General features: G+C 41.2%; 1 protein-coding gene across 3 annotated transcripts in view; it reads left to right on the top strand.

Moving 5' to 3' along the window:
• The window catches only part of TLL1 (tolloid like 1), a 240,000-nt gene that overhangs the window by 164,917 nt on the left and 56,450 nt on the right, over positions 1–18,633 (top strand). For all 3 annotated transcript variants that reach the window (XM_077299956.1, XM_077299955.1, XM_077299957.1), the window contains exons 2-5: positions 5,375–5,485; positions 12,863–12,943; positions 13,389–13,541; positions 14,148–14,265. In XM_077299956.1, coding sequence (XP_077156071.1) covers positions 5,375–5,485; positions 12,863–12,943; positions 13,389–13,541; positions 14,148–14,265 — 463 coding nt within the window. The remainder of the gene's footprint in view (positions 1–5,374; positions 5,486–12,862; positions 12,944–13,388; positions 13,542–14,147; positions 14,266–18,633) is intronic.

Here is an 18,633-nt window from a genome sequence, read left to right as displayed (position 1 = left end):
TCCTTCCACTCCACAGAGCAAAGTTTGAAGCCTTTCTCCAGTCTAGGTAAAGGTATCCCCTGTGCAAGCACCGAGTCATGTCTGACCCTTGGGGTGACACCCTCTAGCGTTTTCATGGCAGACTCAATACAGGGTGGTTTGCCAGTGCCTTCCCCAGTCATTACCGTTTACCCCCCAGCAAGCTGGGTACTCATTTTACCGACCTCGGAAGGATGGAAGGCTGAGTCAACCTTGAGCCGGCTGCTGGGATTGAACTCCCAGCCTCATGGGCAAAGCTTTCAGACAGCTGCCTTACCACTCTGCGCCACAAGAGGCTCTTCTCCAGTCTAAGGAAGCCTCAAATAACACAAGTGTCTCTTCCATTGAAGGAAGTAATGATTAATTTGGAGAAGCGCTGGAGTAAGGCTCCTTGGGGAATTGCAGGATCCATCCCATTATCTATCATACCATGTGTGTATTTTAAAAATGTGTACACTATTTTAAAGTAGTTAATAGACTGTTACTGGGGTTGCCAGTACGCAGAGTTTTTGGCAATTCCTAGATAGACATTATATCACTTCCATTTCCCACCCCAAGTGACATAACAGTTCCCTGCTCTCCCTCCCCTCCTCTCTTGCTATTTGCCAGGTTGGTCTTGTAGCCCTTACTGCTGCACTGTCTTTGTCTCTGAGAGCTGCTTGTTGTTGAGTTTGCCGCCCCCAGTCTGTGAGGATAAGCTGAGATAATTATTTTAATATTAAATCACTGCACCTTTCATTTTGTTTCTTTGTTTGTTTTGAGACTCAGTGAGAATGGCAGTCTGTAAATGAAATAAATACTATCTTGCAGAGTGTGTAGTAACAGATAAAATTCCTAAAGAGTAGTATAAAAATAGTTTACAGTGAACGGTAAGAAGAATGGTTCCTACTGAAGAAAAAAACCTAGAAAATGATCAAAGCATGATGACATAGCTGGAATGTTGTGTTTGTCTAAGAAATTTAAATTTCTGAAAGCTTAGAAGTGAATTATACACTTTATGATCCTGTAAATATTTTAGAAAAAAGTTTATTTACACCACAGTATCCTGTATTGTAAACATTGTGGCGTTTTTCTTGAAATTTTTTTAAATCAATTCACTCTCCTCAGGGAACTGACAAGACAAGGCATGTGCTTCAGTTCATAATTTGAAACTTGCTACAAATAAAAATTGTTAAATTACAGTAGATTGTTTCGCCTCCAGTATTATCGGGCTTCTTGCCCTTTCTTTGCTTTTTAGGTGTTAAAGAGTTACTGTGTGGTAGAGTTACTGTGCTTTTTAGCTGTAGTAGAGTACTTTTGAGCTGTTGTAGAGCTGCTTTAGACTTTTAGCTGTTGCAGCTGTTATTCTTTATGTACTATATCAACCAGATTGGGGTGCTAAACTGTATCTGTTTTGAAGAATGCAAAAAATTCTATTTAGCTTCATTTATTCTTCTTAGTCTTCTATGGAGCAGGAATCCCTCTGTACAAAAAAGGGAAAGAAAAGAAAAAGGGCTAGGAAAATGGTTCATACAGACATGCCTTAGCTCAGTAGTTCATATTTAGCCAAGCAGTTGTGAGTTTGTCAACCGCTGAAGAAAAGGGTAACCTTTCACAGTAAAAGGAAGCCAAGAAAGCAAAATTTTAGGATAGTTACATGATGATTGGTTGGTTTTAGGTGAATTAAATCTATGGGATTTCTCACTTTAAAGGAGTTATGAGTATATTTATATGTATATTCTCTTATTTGCCACACCTCTGATTTCCATGTGCACTTTTATGATCACTTGGAATGGATTTTTTGGGGTGGGTAAGTGAAATTCAAGGTCTAATATATTTAATAGGGAAATTTATCTTATATTCTAGTATAATTGATGGGAAACATTCTTTATGTCTTCCTTAGAGTAATTAATCTGTAGAGTTTTAAAGATGTGTGAGAGGTAGTTGCTTTCCAAATGTTACTTAAGCTGTAAACATCATGATTCTTAAGAACTTAAGAGAAACCTTACTGAATCAGGCCAATGCCCCATCCATTCTGTCACATAGTAGCCAAAACCCTGGTGTCATCAGGAGGTCCACCAGTGGGGGCAGAACCCCAAAAGTCCTTCTACTCTGTCGTCTCACCATCAAAAATTTAGAACATCACTGCCCCAGACATAGACTGATTCTGCACAAGGAATTTGCCCCCAGGACAGCCTCTTGTTGCTCTTGGGTTTTAGTGCTGCTTCCACATGACATTGGCAGCAACCCAGAACTCTCAAGTGACTGGTGTGAGTTTTAGTCAAATTTGCTCTGCGATGCGGGAAATCACCAAAACTCGATTTGCTGCTTCTGGGGAGCAAACAGGGGCAAACCTGTGTGGAGAGAGAAACGTGCAACAGTCTCTGCAGTGTTTTGTCTGCCCTTGCACCTGCCCTCTCCTCTCCATGTCCATGGCACGGTCCACATTGCTGCAGGACCACAAAGCTACATTCCCATGTAAAAATAAAATGTTCTCCTCGCTGTGCACGGTCATTTTGGGATTGGGCAGCCAAAACACATTCCTGTTTGGATTTTCTGGTGGTGGGTTATGAACAGAGAAGGGAGGGGTGTGTGATGAAGCAGCCCTCTCCTGATCAGCAAGGTGTCTGGGCTCTTTGTTTGTAAACCTTACCATGAACATAAAATCACTCATCGGGATCCAGTTACCATTGCTATCCTATCAGAAATCTACCCAAACACAGAGACCATTAAATGAAGAATCCCAAAAAGATGACAGAATGTTTCATTGTTGCGGCATTTCTCCATAGCAACACAGAAGTATTAGTTAAATTTTTTTTTGCGTGTTGTGCTGTTTCTCAATAGCAACATGGAAGGGCATTTAAAAAAAAATTAATTTTAGGGCTTGTGGGGAGGGAAAGAAATTTGAGTTCCTGATACAACCGCTGCACAGGGATTGGTGGCTTGCAGTGATTGACAAGCCAAAGACCAGGGAAGAACTTCACGTTGTTTTCCCTTGCTGTCTTGTCGGGAGACAAAAAGCCGCAGTGAGGCGGTGGGAAAATTCAGGAAGGGTCTCCCGTCAGGAAGCTTGCAAACATACACCTTCCAACTGCGTGTTTGCAAGCAGGAGGTGGTGCAAGGTTTACGCCTCCACGTGGAATCAATCATAATATTCCATCTATACCTTGTGTCTAATAACTATGGATGGACCTCTGCTTCATATGTTTATCCAATTCCCTCATGATGCGGACTATGTTTGTAGCTGCCACCACTTCTTGCAGCAGTGAATTCTGGAGACTTTTGGTATGCGGGGGAGATCATTTGGTCATTGGGATCACTGTGAGTTCCTGCATTGTTCAGAGGGTTGGACTAGATGACCCTGTAGGTCCCTTACAACTCTATGATTCTATGATTCTAAGTGACATCACCATCTGTGTTAACAGGCAGGCTTGGTGAGGATTGAGAAGGGAGAGACAGGAGGCAGTTTAAAGGGAAGTAGGCATGCAGGGTCTGCTTCTTCCCAGGTGCAGAAACCACAAGAGAACTCACTCACACGTGTGTGTGTGTGGGGGGGGGGAGCAATGCAAGTTCCTTAACTTGTAACTGAGTCTATTAAGGCAGGAGGAGAAAGGCCACAGGCCCCCTTTGCAGCACCTGTGGACCCCTGGGAGTCCACAGACCCCTAGTTGGGAATCCCTGATTGACTTGCTTGCTCATCACTTCAAAGAATTCTAAAAAGGGTGGTTTTCCTTCAGGTCCAGTTTGCACTCCTCCAATTCTTACACATATGGGTTGAAGTCTGATGCATTAGTTTGGGTCATCTAAGCTGTTACCTTGTATATAAATTCAGATAATTTCTGAACAAAGCCCCTTCCCTAGTCTCATGTTTTGATATGATTCAACTTTTTAAGCCTTTTGAAATGTTCAGCTGGTCCTTTCCCTGGTGAATTAAAAGGCACCACCTTTTTGCTACAGTTGCCACCTCTCTGTGTGGAAGGGGAGAACTCTTGTTGTATTCATAGCAATGGTGGTATCTGCTTTGAATGAAACATTGGTATTACACTGACTATTGCAGCAATGTGATGTCTTCAGCCCAAGTGAGAATTTTAAGGGCTTTGGTGAGCGAACCTTGTGATATGGGAATAACTGACTGAGTTATTTCTGTCAAACATATGACATAGAAGGCACACATTACTAAAGACCGGAATCAACAAATCTTGCTTCTAGTTTTTCATGTGTTAGTGTAAAGCTAATTTTTTGCACTCCATTACGTATGGAGATAACTGTGTGTCTGTAGCAGAAATTAGTGATGCATTGAGTGAATATATTTTCTGCTGAAAGATTGGAATGGGCAAATAAGCCATAACTGATTCATGCTGAAACAATACAAAGTATGTAGAACTTGTCAGAATGATTACTTTATGGCTGTGTAGGGAGTATGGGTTGGAATTTAGTATATTTTGAACCTATCAAAGTGTAAATGATAAAATGTCACAGTTGATGGTAAGCAATTAAGAGAGAACTCATCTAGCCTTTCTAAATTACTGTATATTTATTTGAGCGAGCAATAAAGTTGTTAAAGAAACTTTTCATTTGGCTAATAACCTAAATAATGTTGTTAATAGTCTTAGATAACTTGCCATGGCTTGACTTTGGCCCATTATGCACAGAGTGGAAGGTCCGCATTAGGGGTGGAATGGCGGCGGCTAAAATCACCAATTATGCTCACTGCAGACGGCAACCGGGTGCAGAGTCAACGTATGCCACTAAAAAAAGCTGTGTTAGCGAGATGCAGAAGAAAGTGGAGCTTCCCGGGACCAGGACGCTCCGGAGTAGCCACGTGCATAATCGGATACTCTGGGTTTTGCTGCCATTGCATTCCACCCTGTGCATAAGTGGTTTGCTTCGCTTCTTCCTCTTCCGCGTTCTCCATGCCGCCGTTTCAGCGGCTATGCATAATAGGCCATCATGGTGTTTTCCCAGTGGCACAAGGATTTTCACCCATGGACTGCGACTTTCTTATTCTCTCCCTCCCCATGGCAAGACACACTCAGCATTTCAGGGCACATTACAGTCTGCCACATGATGAAGGAAGTAGAAAGTCTTGCACCTGTAGAAACACTCAGGTGGACCCAAGACTATATTCTTAGGATGTCTTATTTATCTTCAGTATTTAAAGGGGCTTTTTCAGTAGTTGTATGAATTAATACATTTTGCAGATTGATGGTTATAGGTCACACAATCCATCAGCTTTAAGACTTTGTTAACACTTAAGACTTCTATGGGCTAAAGGATAATTAACTCTATGCTGGAATCTGACCATAGAGTTTAAGTAAATGCTTGTGTAATATGACTCTTAATATATTTAAATTAAGTTCTCTTTTTGTATTTAAAGCTGTCTTTTGGGGAGATATTGCCTTAGATGATGAAGACTTAAAAATCTTTCAGATTGACAGGACAATTGATCTTACGCAACATTCAAATGAAAGACTTGGACATAATACAGGTAAGATGTTCATTTACGTGTTCACCTGTTCAGTGAGTATAACCAATGTTCTATGATCAACAGTTGAAATATATTTTTGCCAAAGTCTGGAATAGTTTAAAAGAAGCTTCAGTAATATTATTCTTTAGTCTGGAATAATATTACTGAAATGCTCAAAAATATCAGGAAATCCCTTCCCCAAATCCTTGTTGCAAAAATTGTTAAACTTTTACCTGGTTGAGGACTAATTCTGTGTCTCCAGAATGCTCCACGAGTGTCCCCAGGGCATTCTCATTCAGATAATGTTTCATATGAATCACTTCTTGGTAGTGTTTTCAAAGAGAAAGGTGGTATATTGTTTTACCCAAGATTCATCAGCTGTACCAAAGGAGAACTGGTTCTTGTGAATCTGACTTTAGGGAGTTATGCTTGGAGCCATAGTTGACCTTGTCAGTCATCCGTACCATACATATAGATAAATGCAATTTAAATGTACTATACTTTCCCTGGGAAGAAAGTCTGGGAAAGCTTTCTTAATGCATGGCAGCAGCTGTGTAAATAGCCTGCCTACATTAAGAAACCTTGGAAGGTTATGCAATGATGGCAAAAACATGGGACACCCTTGAGTGTTGGCTATAGCAAAGACTGTCTAATCCATCCTGCACCCCAAATCACATGGATATAAAATTCCCATTATATTTCCCATTCTCTGACAATATGAGGTAAAAATAAACCCTGATATATTTTCAAGCAAGTTCAGTGTCTGGTGACTGGAGGTGTGTTTGAATTTTGCCTAGACTTTGTCATCACACTACATGGGCAGAGCACAGGTTGCTATGACAATAAGGAAGACTTTGCTTTATATTCTGCCATACCCCTTATTTGGTGATAATCTGTTGAAATTTCCCTATTTGACTCAGCCACATCATCCCTTTCATAATCTGTCTTCATTTTTGCTTGTTGTCTTGTCGGGAGACAAAAAGCTGCAGTGAGGCGGTAGGAAAACTCAGGAAGGGTCTCCCATCAGGAAGCTTGCAAATGTGCGCCTTCCAACTGCGTGTTTGCAAGCAGGAGGTGGTGCAAGGTTTATGCCTCCACGTGGAATCAATCATAATATTCCATCTATATCTAGTCCAAAGCGTATGATAGAAGAAAAAGCAAGAAAATTAAGTCTCTACTGTGTTACCATGTGATTTATGAATAGGGGTGAATACACTCACACAATTCCTCACTTAAAGAACAATGCAAATTACTTCCAGGAAAGTATTTTAGGACTGCAGTTTGTGGTTCAGGTCTTAAATTGTAGTCAATTCAGTTTCATCAAGGTGTAAAAAACTGTGATTGTGGTAGCAGTTTCCTTTCCTTCCTCTGAAAGCATTTAGTTTTACATCATGGCTGGGTTGGCAGTCCAACTGGATCAGAAGCCCCAAGCATCAGCTGTCCGTTCCTTCCATATAGCCTTAACCAAGCTACATCATTCCAATGGAATATTTTGGACTGTAGGTTCTCTTGCTACCTAAGGGTAGTACATCAAAACACACCCTTTGACTTATAATCTAAGAAAGATTGTGTGCAGTTCATTTTGGAGAGAAAGGTTTGTTCCATCAGTTAAATGACTCAAGAATTAATGTTTAATGCAGGAAAAACATAATGCCGAAAGACATTCTTCAGAACTTGCCGTAATTACACTCATACATTAAAGTGAAAAAGTACATGCAGCACGCAACCAATTACAAATTACTCACCTATTTAAAAAAACATTAAACATGGAGTCTAGCTTAAAGAAAATACATCCAGCCCTAGTATCTCTTCACTAGGAAACTTCTACTCTAGCTGCTGTGATTATGGGCTTGGATGCAAGTGTCGGCACAGTATGAAAGAAAGGTTTCAGAATGCTGAGAGGCTAGCCATATTTCTGTGATAACCATTAGGGTTGGGTGCTTCGGTGCCCGAAGCAGCCAGTCACTCCTGACACAGCCAGTGCCGCACCATGGGGGAGGGGGAGGCACGGGCGTCAGAGCACCGGCGGCACACACACTCAGGTGCCCAAAAAATATACTTTGTATTAACCTCCTGGAGCTGTGGGCCATTAGGCATGCCTTGCTTCTAATACTTTACTGAAAGGTCACCATGTTCTTCTGGCAACAGGCAACTCAACGGCCAAGTTCTCCATGAACAAACATGGGTTCTCTGTGCCTATTTATGCACATTGCATGTCAGGACAACATTCTAGCAGATGTACTTAGCAGAAACACATAAATCAAGAGTGGTTGATAGCTAATACCACCTGGCTTCTATCTTCAAAGAATGGGGTTACCCAGACATAGACAACTTCACATTGAGTGCCAACACCAGCCTTTATTGCTCCAGGGCAGCATCAGACAGGCAATCATTGAAGGATATATTCCAGTTATGGTTTCACTGCAATACTATACAAAGTAGATAAGTTGAGGACAGATAAAATCACCTATGTACTAGCTCTCTACTGGCCCAGGAGGGTGTGATTTCCAGTACTATGGCAACTGGCCAAAAGAGTCCACATATTTTTACCCCCAGCATATGATCTCTTCCAAGTGTGCCCTATATGTCATCCCAATATCCATTCCCTACACTTGATTTGTGGCTTATTTTGGCCCTAAACAGCCTATCTAAAAGAGTTGAGGTCATGTTTGTATCTCTTAGCGTTTTCACTCATAGATCTTATTCTTAAAAGTGGAAGATTTCTGTAAAGTGGGTCCAAGGGGTCAAACCACAATCTTGTAATTTATTTAAATATTTGATCATTTGTTGATGTTAAAGGTTAGGGGTTTAGCCTCCTTGTCCATCAAGGTTCACTTAGCAGCTAGCTCCACCTTTCATAAGGGCATTGGAGGATCTTCTGTATTCTCAGTTCCTGAGTCAAAGAAGTCCCTTAAAGTTTTACATAATTTGTACCCTCCCGCTGTGCATCCAATATAACAATGGAGTTTGTCCCTTTTTTTTAGTGAAGCTTATGGATAAACCCTTTGAACTAGTCTGATCTGCCTTTCTTGTTGCATAAAACGGCCTTTTGGTAGCAATGTCTGCTTGCAGTATGGGGAAACTGAAGGCCTTGAGCTCTGACCTACCCTTGACCAAATTCCACACAAAATGGTTCTTAGGCCAATTCTGGCCTTCCAACCATAGTTAATTTTTCATTTTCACATAAATCAGGACATCATCCTTCCAGTGTTTTTCCATTCCCTGACCTCCCCGTCTAAAAGGCAGTGCACACATTAGATGTTAGGAGAACACTTATTTATTTCAAGCAAACAGAAAATTTCAGAAAAGATAGATACATGTTCATTTATTTTAGACGTGCAAATATGAGTAAGGCAGCATCTTCACAATATCAGAATAGCTTACAAAGAGGCAGTACCTTGTCCCATTGCATTAACAGTACATTCCACAAAAATTTCCTCTGTAACATTCCTGTCCAGGCTTTCCTTAGATGACATCTGCAAGATAGCCACCTGGTTAACACCCTCAGCATTCATGCTATACTACTTCATGGATATGGATTTTCAGATCAAGCCAGCTGTTGGGAAAGTGGTCCTATAATTGGTCTTCCACTGATCAGCCCATACCTGCCTCCTTGGCAAGTGAGCTTGCTAATTTCTCATATGGGACTGCATAGAAGCCACAGTGATGAAAATGGGATTGTATTTACGTGAAACTCTTGCTTATTGAATGGTCATCTGTGCAGTCACACATCCCTTCCTCCTTTCCTCTCTTTGGCCTGCTTTGCTATAACCTCTATGCAGCTTTTATGACAGTGAGGGGAGAGTGGTCACCCTACTTCCATCACATGACCCTTTGGGTGGGAAAGGAGTTATTGGAGATGGAGGGGAGGCATAGTACTCTCAGGTTTTGGAAAATTCTACCAAGCTTGGAAGCTCTTTCTTAGTGACTGGCTTGCAACTCCACTTTGTGACTGGCTTGCAAATCCATAGCCCCCATGTGAGCCTGCACATACGACCACTAGATAGTTGCAGCCTGTTTTTATCCAGTTAAATAACTAAATAACTAAATTATCTCCTTTAATGGAGAAGAGGCGATATCTTCTGAAGTGATCATTATTTCCGTCATTATATTTGCCAGTTTATATAAATCACAGTTTATATAAAGCACTATGAGCCTCTTGTGGCGCAGAGTGGTAAGGCAGCAGACATGCAGTCTGAAGCTCTGCCCATGAGGCTGGGAGTTCAATCCCAGCAGTCGGCTCAAGGTTGACTCAGCCTTCCATCCTTCCGAGGTCGGTAAAATGAGTACCCAGCTTGCTGGGGGGTAAACGGTAATGACTGGGGAAGGCACTGGCAAACCACCCGTATTGAGTCTGCCATGAAAACGCTAGAAGGCATCACCCCAAGGGTCAGACATGACCCAGTGCTTGCACAGGGGATACCTTTACCTTTACCTTATAAATCACAGAGATCCTTTCATTTGTCCCTTTAAATAACCAGCATTGGATAGAATATACTGCTGTTTTTTTATTATATTATTTGATTTGAAGTATGGTGTTGGAGGAAGGTATTATAGGTACTGTGGACCTCCAAAAAGAGCAATGTTGATTTGGATGATATCAAGCCTGCACACTCCCTAGAAGGTGAATTACTAAATTGAGGTTATCAGACTTACGTGACATAATAGCCCATTATGCATGGCCGCCGTAACGGCGATTTCGGGTCACATGGAAAATGTGGAGGGGGAAGACGCGAAGCACACCGGTTATGTACGGGAAAGGGCGCGACGATAGCAAAACCCAGAGTAACCGATTATGCACGCGGCGATCCCTGCGCCGCTTCTGGTTGCGCCCCAGTCACCCGGAAGCTGCGCTTTCTTCCGCGTTTCGCTTAAACGGCTTTTTCGACGGCATGCACCGAAGCTGCGGCCGGTTGCAGCCGGCACCGTGCGTTATCAGTGATTTTAGTCGCTGCCATTCCACCCTGAATGTGCGTTATTCCCCCCGTGCATAATGGGTCTATGAGAAGACAAGAGTCACTGGAAATGACAATAATGCTAAGAAAAATTGAAGGCAGCAGGAAAAGAGTAAAACCCAACAAGAGATGGATTGACTTAATAGGGGTTGGTCCTCAGTTTACAGGACCTGAACAAGACTGTTAACAATAGGACATTTGGGAGGCTATTAATTCATAAGATCAACCTAAATTCGAATTGACTGGAAAGCACTTAACACACACAAGAAGGCCCCCTTTCTGGCTACTCAAGGCGGATTACAATAAATCAATGCAGTCAATACAATGGGACATCCAATACACAGTGCAACAGAATTAGGATTGCAGAAAAATGAAACAGTTGAAACAAAGCATAAGTACTAAGATGACATGTTAAATCAGGCAGAAATAATTTCCTGTTGATGTGGAACCCCCCAGGGAGTGTGCCAGAAGACACAGGGAGAAAGCCAGTGGAGGAGGCCAAGGCTGCAGCTGAGGTGCCGGCCAAGAAGCTGGTGGAGGCTGAGGCAGCACTCATGAAGCTGCTGGGGGCCAGGCCATAACCTTTTGTTATATTATAGCCCTATTACCTTTGTATAAATTGCCTTCTGAATAATCAAATATACATAGTTTGTGGAATGTTAGTAGTGTGCTAGTAGAGTTTCTGAAATGCCTGGTTTCATCAGGCAGGCCATTCCATAGGACTAAAGTCCACATCATATGGATTAATTTGTACTGATCAGAGTCACATTCCAGTCACGGTCCAATCACTTTCCATTCATGTCTTCATTGCATCTGCATAGCCAAAACAGCGTTGAATAGATTTTTTTGTGTCTTTATGCAGTCAGTAGCTTTTATTCACACCTTTGGATCCCAGATACTGCATGTTGTTGGTTTTAAATAAGATTTACTTTCTTTGTTTGCAAAGGGTTGAAAAGTAACTGCTTTACTGCTTCTGTCATTTTTGCTTATCTTTACCCGAAATTATGGGTTTGTCCTAGGTACTAGGATCTTTGATCTTTTTTTAAGATCTGGATTTAAAATGTTAATAGAATCAGCTAATTCCCCTCGACCTGCCTGCTGGAAAATAGTTTTAATTAGCTTTGAACTGTTTCTGAGCCTATTTTTGCTGACAAACACATACAGCAACACTAATAATTTGCCTTGAAACTTGGATATTAGTGCCTGATTTGTTTACCCTGCACTTTTGCTTTTGATTCACTAATAATGAGTGTGTGTGTCTTTGTTGCACCCATCTTGGTACCTTTTACAATATTTAGTGTCCCTTTTAAATAATTTCCTTTTCGTCTTGGGAAACGTGTTCTTGCCTCTTCTTTAGGCAAGATGATACTATATTAGGTAGTGTCATTTTCCGTTAGCTAAATCACAGACATGTTGCAGGCAGAGGTACCAGTGAGAATGCCTAGGATTGGGGTGCTAGTTTGTCTCACTCTTACAATAAAAATAAATTACATTAAAAAAAAACATAGGAAGGCACCTAATCCTTTTGCATAGCAAACAACTTTTGTAGTTATCTAGACAGTTATTTTTACTTTGCCCTTATCAATCCCTTCTCACTCTGTGTGTGTTTTATAAAGTAAACCCAGGCCTGGAAAAAAAATTAAGTGAATGGGCGTAAGTGTTTGCATACCACGCAACATACACTTCTGCTTACCAAATAGCTCATTGGGAAGGAATGCCTCCAAGTATTGCCTCATTCTCTTAAAAGCTTAGCAAAAATTTGGAAAATTTTTCTCAAGGGTTGCTGCAGCTATATGACAGCGTAATGCAAATAATTAGGCTGATTGCTGAGCAAGCCTACAACATGGTTGCCTTATATGGCACTGTGCACTTTGTAATAGGCTTCTGAATACTGTCATTGAGAAAACTTCCACATATCTGTGTGTCAAAAGAATCTGGGGAACTCTTGGTATGACTAGCCCATTGTTTGTTGCACCTCTTGACACTTCTCTCAGTATTCGTACATTGTGCTAAAACATAGGTCTTTAAAAAAATCTGTTGTATTTTATGCTCTTTTCCATGCTCTTTAAATAGTTTGAATATTGAATGTTCATTTTGGTACTTCTACACCAAAGGCAATTATAGACAGACAAATTAATGGACAAAAGAATTCAAATGGCAAATCAAATTGCTGCATATTAACTGTAGCAATCTGCTTTTTACCTATAAATTGCATAGTGAATGTATTCGAATGAAAGGTCCAATTGTCCCTTTAGTTAAATTCTGGGATTCTTCTGCCTATCAACCGCTTAGTTATTGAGGCCAGTTATGGAAGTATGCTTCATTAGTAAAGTTGTGCATTCAGGGGAAAACATCTCCTTTCTCCACAAACTACTGTAAAGACATATTAAATGTGGGTGCTTATGTGTGTATAGTTTGTCATTTTATTTTCTTTGTTTATGAGGTGGCTTTGGAGAGAGTGAAACATCCAAAAAAAGTGATGCCCTCTATCAACTCATAGACAGGATAAGAAGGATTGGCTCAGGTATTCCATCTGTTATGATTGGTAAATGCTTATTTTTACAGGCATAAGATGCTCATGCACTTAGAGGGACCTAAATATCTTTTATGCACACTGGCTTAATTCAGCTCAGGAGAAGGTCCAGTCTACAGGTGCAAAGGAATACCTGCAAATGAGGTCTATCTTTTGAGATTCATGGGGAAGCTATTGTGAGTTAATGAGTTCCATGAATGTGGGTTGAAACTCTGGTGGGGGACGTTTCTGGAGATTTGCTTGAGATGTGCAGCCCTGCCTCTTCAGAGCATAGGATACTACGTGAGTTCATCAGAAAAAAACAGTTTTGATACTTTTGTTTTAAGTATTTCTAAAAATCACATTTGTTGTCTTAAGGAAAGTGTTTTGCCTTTAAAGCAAGTGTTGCGGTTAGTAAAACTAAGCACTATCTCATTTGGTATCATAAATATTGCAGGTTTTGATGAAAATAATGCAACTAAGGGGAAATCAGCCCTAACATTCTCAGGAAGCTATGAGAGAAAAAGGTTTCCGAGAGCAGCTACATCACGGACAGAAAGAATATGGCCCGGAGGTGTCATTCCATATGTTATAGGAGGGAATTTCACTGGTAAGGGGGACAACAAAAGTCACATCTTTATTAGACTTTTGAAGGAATTGATCACTGAAATCAGTAGAAAACTTGTATTTAATAAATAGGATTGGAGTGATCTGAAATAGCTTGAAATAGCCCCCAGTCTCTTGTTTTCTTTCTTCTTTGAAATGTCAGGTTTCTCAATGGCAAATTTTAAAAGATATTTTTTCAGAGTCTGGTTAACACATTTTGTGTTTTATTTTCTGCCTTGCGGATTCTTCATACTTTTATTCCTTAAAACTAAATATGTCATGAATAGTGGTGAATCAAATGTTGCTGCTAATGGTTTTATGTATCAAACCAGACCAATTTTTATCTTAACTGTAATTTCTTGATATGCAATCTGAATACCTGCACGCAGAAGGCCACTTGATGAACTGTGGTTACAGGGAAGTACAACCCCATTTTCTTTCATTGTTTATTGGTTCCCAAAACCTGCATTCAGTGTTAGGAGGATTTTTAAGCTTCTGTACTTAATGTGTGTTGCAAAATAATAAAATACATTATAAAGTTGGTATCAAACAGGATACAGTTTAAAAAATAGTAATAATTTGTATATGTCATTTCTTACCTTGATTCCAGGCAGCCAGAGAGCGATGTTCAAGCAGGCAATGCGGCACTGGGAAAAATACACCTGTGTTACATTTATTGAGCGAAGTGATGAAGAAAGTTACATTGTGTTTACATACAGGCCTTGTGGGTAAGTTGGTGCACAAGTTCCTGTTCATAAGTGACTGAGGACCTCTTCTTGCACTGTACATCTGCAAAGACTGATGCTAGAGATGTGTCCAAGTTTAATTCCCCCTCCCCCAAATTATGTCTAAACCTATCATGGACCCTGTGTCATATAAAAATGTCCTCAGGTTCAAAAGGTGCTGCCCTGTCACACTTAGCTCTCCATAACAAGGATAAAATGCCTGATTTTCACAATGTGTGTCCCCTTAAAAATATACCACAGTTTGCATTTTGACATCACTGTGTTTTCCACCATCACTTTGTCTCATCCCCCCCTCCCTCCACTGGCCATTGGGTCTCCCAAAGCACAGGACTCTGGGCAATTTCAAAGACTGCCACAGAGGTAAGACTACCTCAGAAGAGAGAGATGCTGATTAAAAAACAAAACAAACACCATCTTAGGCACACAGAGCTAGCTGCATAATCAGCTTCTTAAGGATAAATGGGAATATTGAATATTTTATGAGCTGGAACCATAAGGAAAGATTTCTTTGGTGGTTTCAGCACTTCAATAACAATTGAAAAATAAAGGGTGTTGGCCAGTCACAATTGACTTATGGCAGCTCTAGCACATGGGGCTTTCAAGGCAAAATATGAGAAAAATTGGTTTACCATTGCCTTCCTCTTCATAGCAGTCCTCCTTCCTTGGTGGTCCCCATCCAAGTACCTGCCCTGCTTAGCTTCCAGGCTCTGATGAGATCAGGCTAGTCTGGGCAGTTAGGGTTGCTGCAAGAACAATTAGCTGCAAGCAGTTACTCAACATCTTTGGAATCAAAGCCCATCGTGTGTTGTTATCCGAAGGTTCTTTCTTGTAAACAATAATGAAGGTGATTTTGAATGTCTAAAGACTGGGTAAATGGCAAAGAAGAAAAGTTTGTGCTTTCATAGTGAATTTTGGCCAGCTATGACAGAAAGTTTCCCTAGTTTTTACTGAAAAACAAGTTGCAAGCTCTCGTTCACTAGAGTGACCCTTACATTGCTTTACTGTGTTATCTGTCAATGCAAATCATCATTTCTAGCATCTAGAGGTGAAAGGAATTTTGTGAAGTCATTATTTTTACATATAATGGCTTGAAGTTCACATACTAATAAGTTTCTATTATCAGGCCCATTCCGCACAAGGACCAATGTTGCCAATTGGTTCCTGAAAGTGGAAACGCTATTTTTAAAAGTGCAATTCTGCCTTATGCATACCTGCCTTTGTAGTGGAATCCAGTAGCGTTTCAATCATTTCCCACAGGTTTCCGGTCTTGCCAAAAATCGCTAGAAAGGAAGCGATTTTTTCTGTGCTTTGTCCCGCCCCTGGCCGTCAATCAAACGAACAGTCAATGGGCGGCCGTTATCATGCTCCCGAAAAGCCCCTTTCCCTTTAAGCACAGTTTTTTTTTTAAAGAAAAACACACGTTGCAACGATTATGCCTTGATTCCTTGATTCCTCCTAATGTAGAGACCCATCTAGCTGGCAGCTGGCATGTGAACTGCCGATTCATCGTTACCATGATCCCCCAAGTGAAAAAAATCCCCCCCCCCCGTGCACGGGCATGATTTTCAGCTGAAAATAAAGGGAACTTGCAAACGGGGCTGTGTTGTGCTTTGTGACTTGAGGGGAGCTTTAAAGCAGCTCTGCGGAGGGACTGTAGCTGGAGAAGCCTTGCTGGGTGAATGAAGGCGTGCTGGTTTGTTGCTTTCTGCTTGCTCCGAGAAAATAAAAATGGTGATCGCTTAGTCGGAAGTTCAGAGGAGAGAGCCAGGGGGAGGGACTTGGCTGGAACCGCAACAATGGGAACGCACAGGTCTTTTTCGCTAGTGTTGCAGATTGTTTGCAAGAGTGTAGCGCTTTTCGGAGGGTGAATCCACTTTTCTAGATTCCCCTTTAAGAGCTACAACTAATCGCTTTTTGCGGATCGGTTTCAGGAGTGTGGCAGATTGTGTGTGACGTCATGCATAACTGCAAATTAGTACCGTTTACAATTTGGAAGCCTTTTGCAACATTGAAGTCGTGCGGAATGGCCCTCAGTTATAAGACGCTTTAACATAGCACATATTTTTTTATTGTCCTGCTGCAGAAATAAACACCAAGCACTTAATCTGGTTCTCTTTCTAGATTCCTTTTAAGAGCTTAAATCCCATTATTATAGTTTAGCTCTCAAAATCATAAAGAAATACGATTATTACCCAAATAGAATGTTTAATGTCACAGCCAGATAACCTTATGCTATTTCATATTTTCTGTTACTGTACTTTGCTTGAATTATTGATCAGCTGGGACAATTAAGTGGAATTAGAGATTCGTAAATAGTTATTGCCTTTAACTGCTTGTGGAGTAATAAAGATTAAAGAGATCAAGATCCCGAGAGTCTCTGCCTTTTGACACAGTTTGAAGACAGTGACAAGGTTTGCTAGTGTGCAGCAATATCTAGGCCCGGGGTGGCCAAACTGCGGCTGTCCAGACATCCATGGACTACAGTTCCCATGAGCCCCTGCCAGCATTCTGCTGTAGTTCATGAACATCTGGACGGGCACAGTTTAGTCACCCTTGATTTAGGCCTTGGGCCCAGCACACCTAGAACTTGTAGTTACAACAAGCTTGCTTCATATTCAATGCTATTGTCTTATAGTTCCAGTCTAGGAACTTAATTGAATGAATCTGATATGTACTTGGCAGGGATCTAAAAGGAGTGGGCCCCAATGACTTTGTTTTAATGTATGCTGTGTTTATTTTGTGTTTATTGCTAGGCAGGAGGGCATGTACTGGCACGCCAAGAACTCACACATACACATAATTCAATTTTTTGGCATAAACCAGGCCACAGCTTTATTTAATAATTCAAATGAACATAGGCACACCTCATGTGACAGTGAGGAACTGTACCGCCCCTCCTCATGTTGTGGCCAGTGGACTGCAGCTCCCATGGCGAGGGAAAACCATCAGCAGGTCCACTCAGGGGGTCTGAGTGGCACCCCAGTCAATCTCCCCCTCTCCACCAGGCCTGATGGACCCTGAGAAGGTAAGCATAGGAGCCCCATGGGCGGCCACCTCTGTTGGAATTCCCCAGCCACCTTGCTATGTGTGACAGCAGAATCCCCAGCCTGGAAGTTGTCCACTGTACAAATGCACAGCCCCTTAATAGATCTCCCAAAATGGGCAATCAAACCCTGCTGGATGCCATAGATTCTTCCCAGCCTGTCCACGTCCCCCCTAAACCACCAGCTGTGACATGCAAAAAATACACAAAATATGTAAGTGGCAAAACAAGGCGAGAGGGAGAGAAGCAGCAGGTATGGCTAAGGTGAAGAACAAAGAGGGATGGTCCCAGCCCAGCTCCCTTTTATGTCGGTCACCATGTGCCCTGCACAATCATGCTGCATCTCATGAGCGTGCAGCATGCTCGGGCATGCATGCGAAGGGGCCACTGCATTCTGGGCTTGCCGGTGCTCCTCCACCCAGTGCAGTGGCCGCTACATGCTTAAGGCAGCAGCAGCATTTGTTATTTTATTATGAAGGTCAACAAATAGTTTCTGCCTGAAACACTTAATTGCATTGTGTAATCAGTATTTCTGTTGCTAGTTTCATTTCATATAGTGTGGTGGTGTGTGACACATACTTTTGCCTTGCTCCCATATTGCTGAAAATGGGTACAAAATTGCTAGGATTATTAGTACTTCACTGGCATCACTTGAATGGGTTTAGAAGTTGGAGCTGTAGTGCAAAACATGCTGGCTGATCTGTTAACTGTGATGAGAAATTATAAATAGACACATCATACTTGTTTTGAGTGAATTACTCTGGATACTGGCAAGCTTCTGGCTACAATTTAGTAGATATCCTTCCTTGCTTGAATCTGGCTCCCTATAACTCATTCATTCATTCATTCATTCATTCATTCATTCATTCATTCATTCATTCATTCATTCATTCAATTTCTAGACGATTTCTAGTTCATCTTCTGCCTTAGACTCAAGGCAGATTACCAGATAAAGCCCAGTAGAACTCCATAAGAGACCCGGCCTAAACCAAAGAACTGGCGGAAGAGTTCTTACAGGCCCTGTAGAACTTTGGTAGCTCCATCATTAAGATAATTCAGAGAAGTCTTACAGTAGGATTTCCTTGTAAAATACTCTGAATAGTAGCAAAGAGTTAGGTATTTAGGGATGGCTTAAGATGTCTGGTTTTCCATATCTAGAGAAGCTTGCCATTGCTTGTCATTGTTTGCCCTTTAGAGTTAAATTTAAATAATTTTATATAGATTTTAAAATCTTCTGTAGGAGTTTAGTTTTCCTTGAATTGATGACTTGTGATAGTTTATTATTTTTTAGCATTTTTAATCTTCTA

Source organism: Paroedura picta, chromosome 10 (genome assembly GCF_049243985.1).
Source record: "Paroedura picta isolate Pp20150507F chromosome 10, Ppicta_v3.0, whole genome shotgun sequence".
Taxonomy (NCBI): Eukaryota; Metazoa; Chordata; class Lepidosauria; order Squamata; family Gekkonidae; genus Paroedura; species Paroedura picta.
The sequence above is the reverse complement of the archived record's forward strand: the minus strand, read 5'-3'. Positions and strand labels throughout refer to the sequence as shown.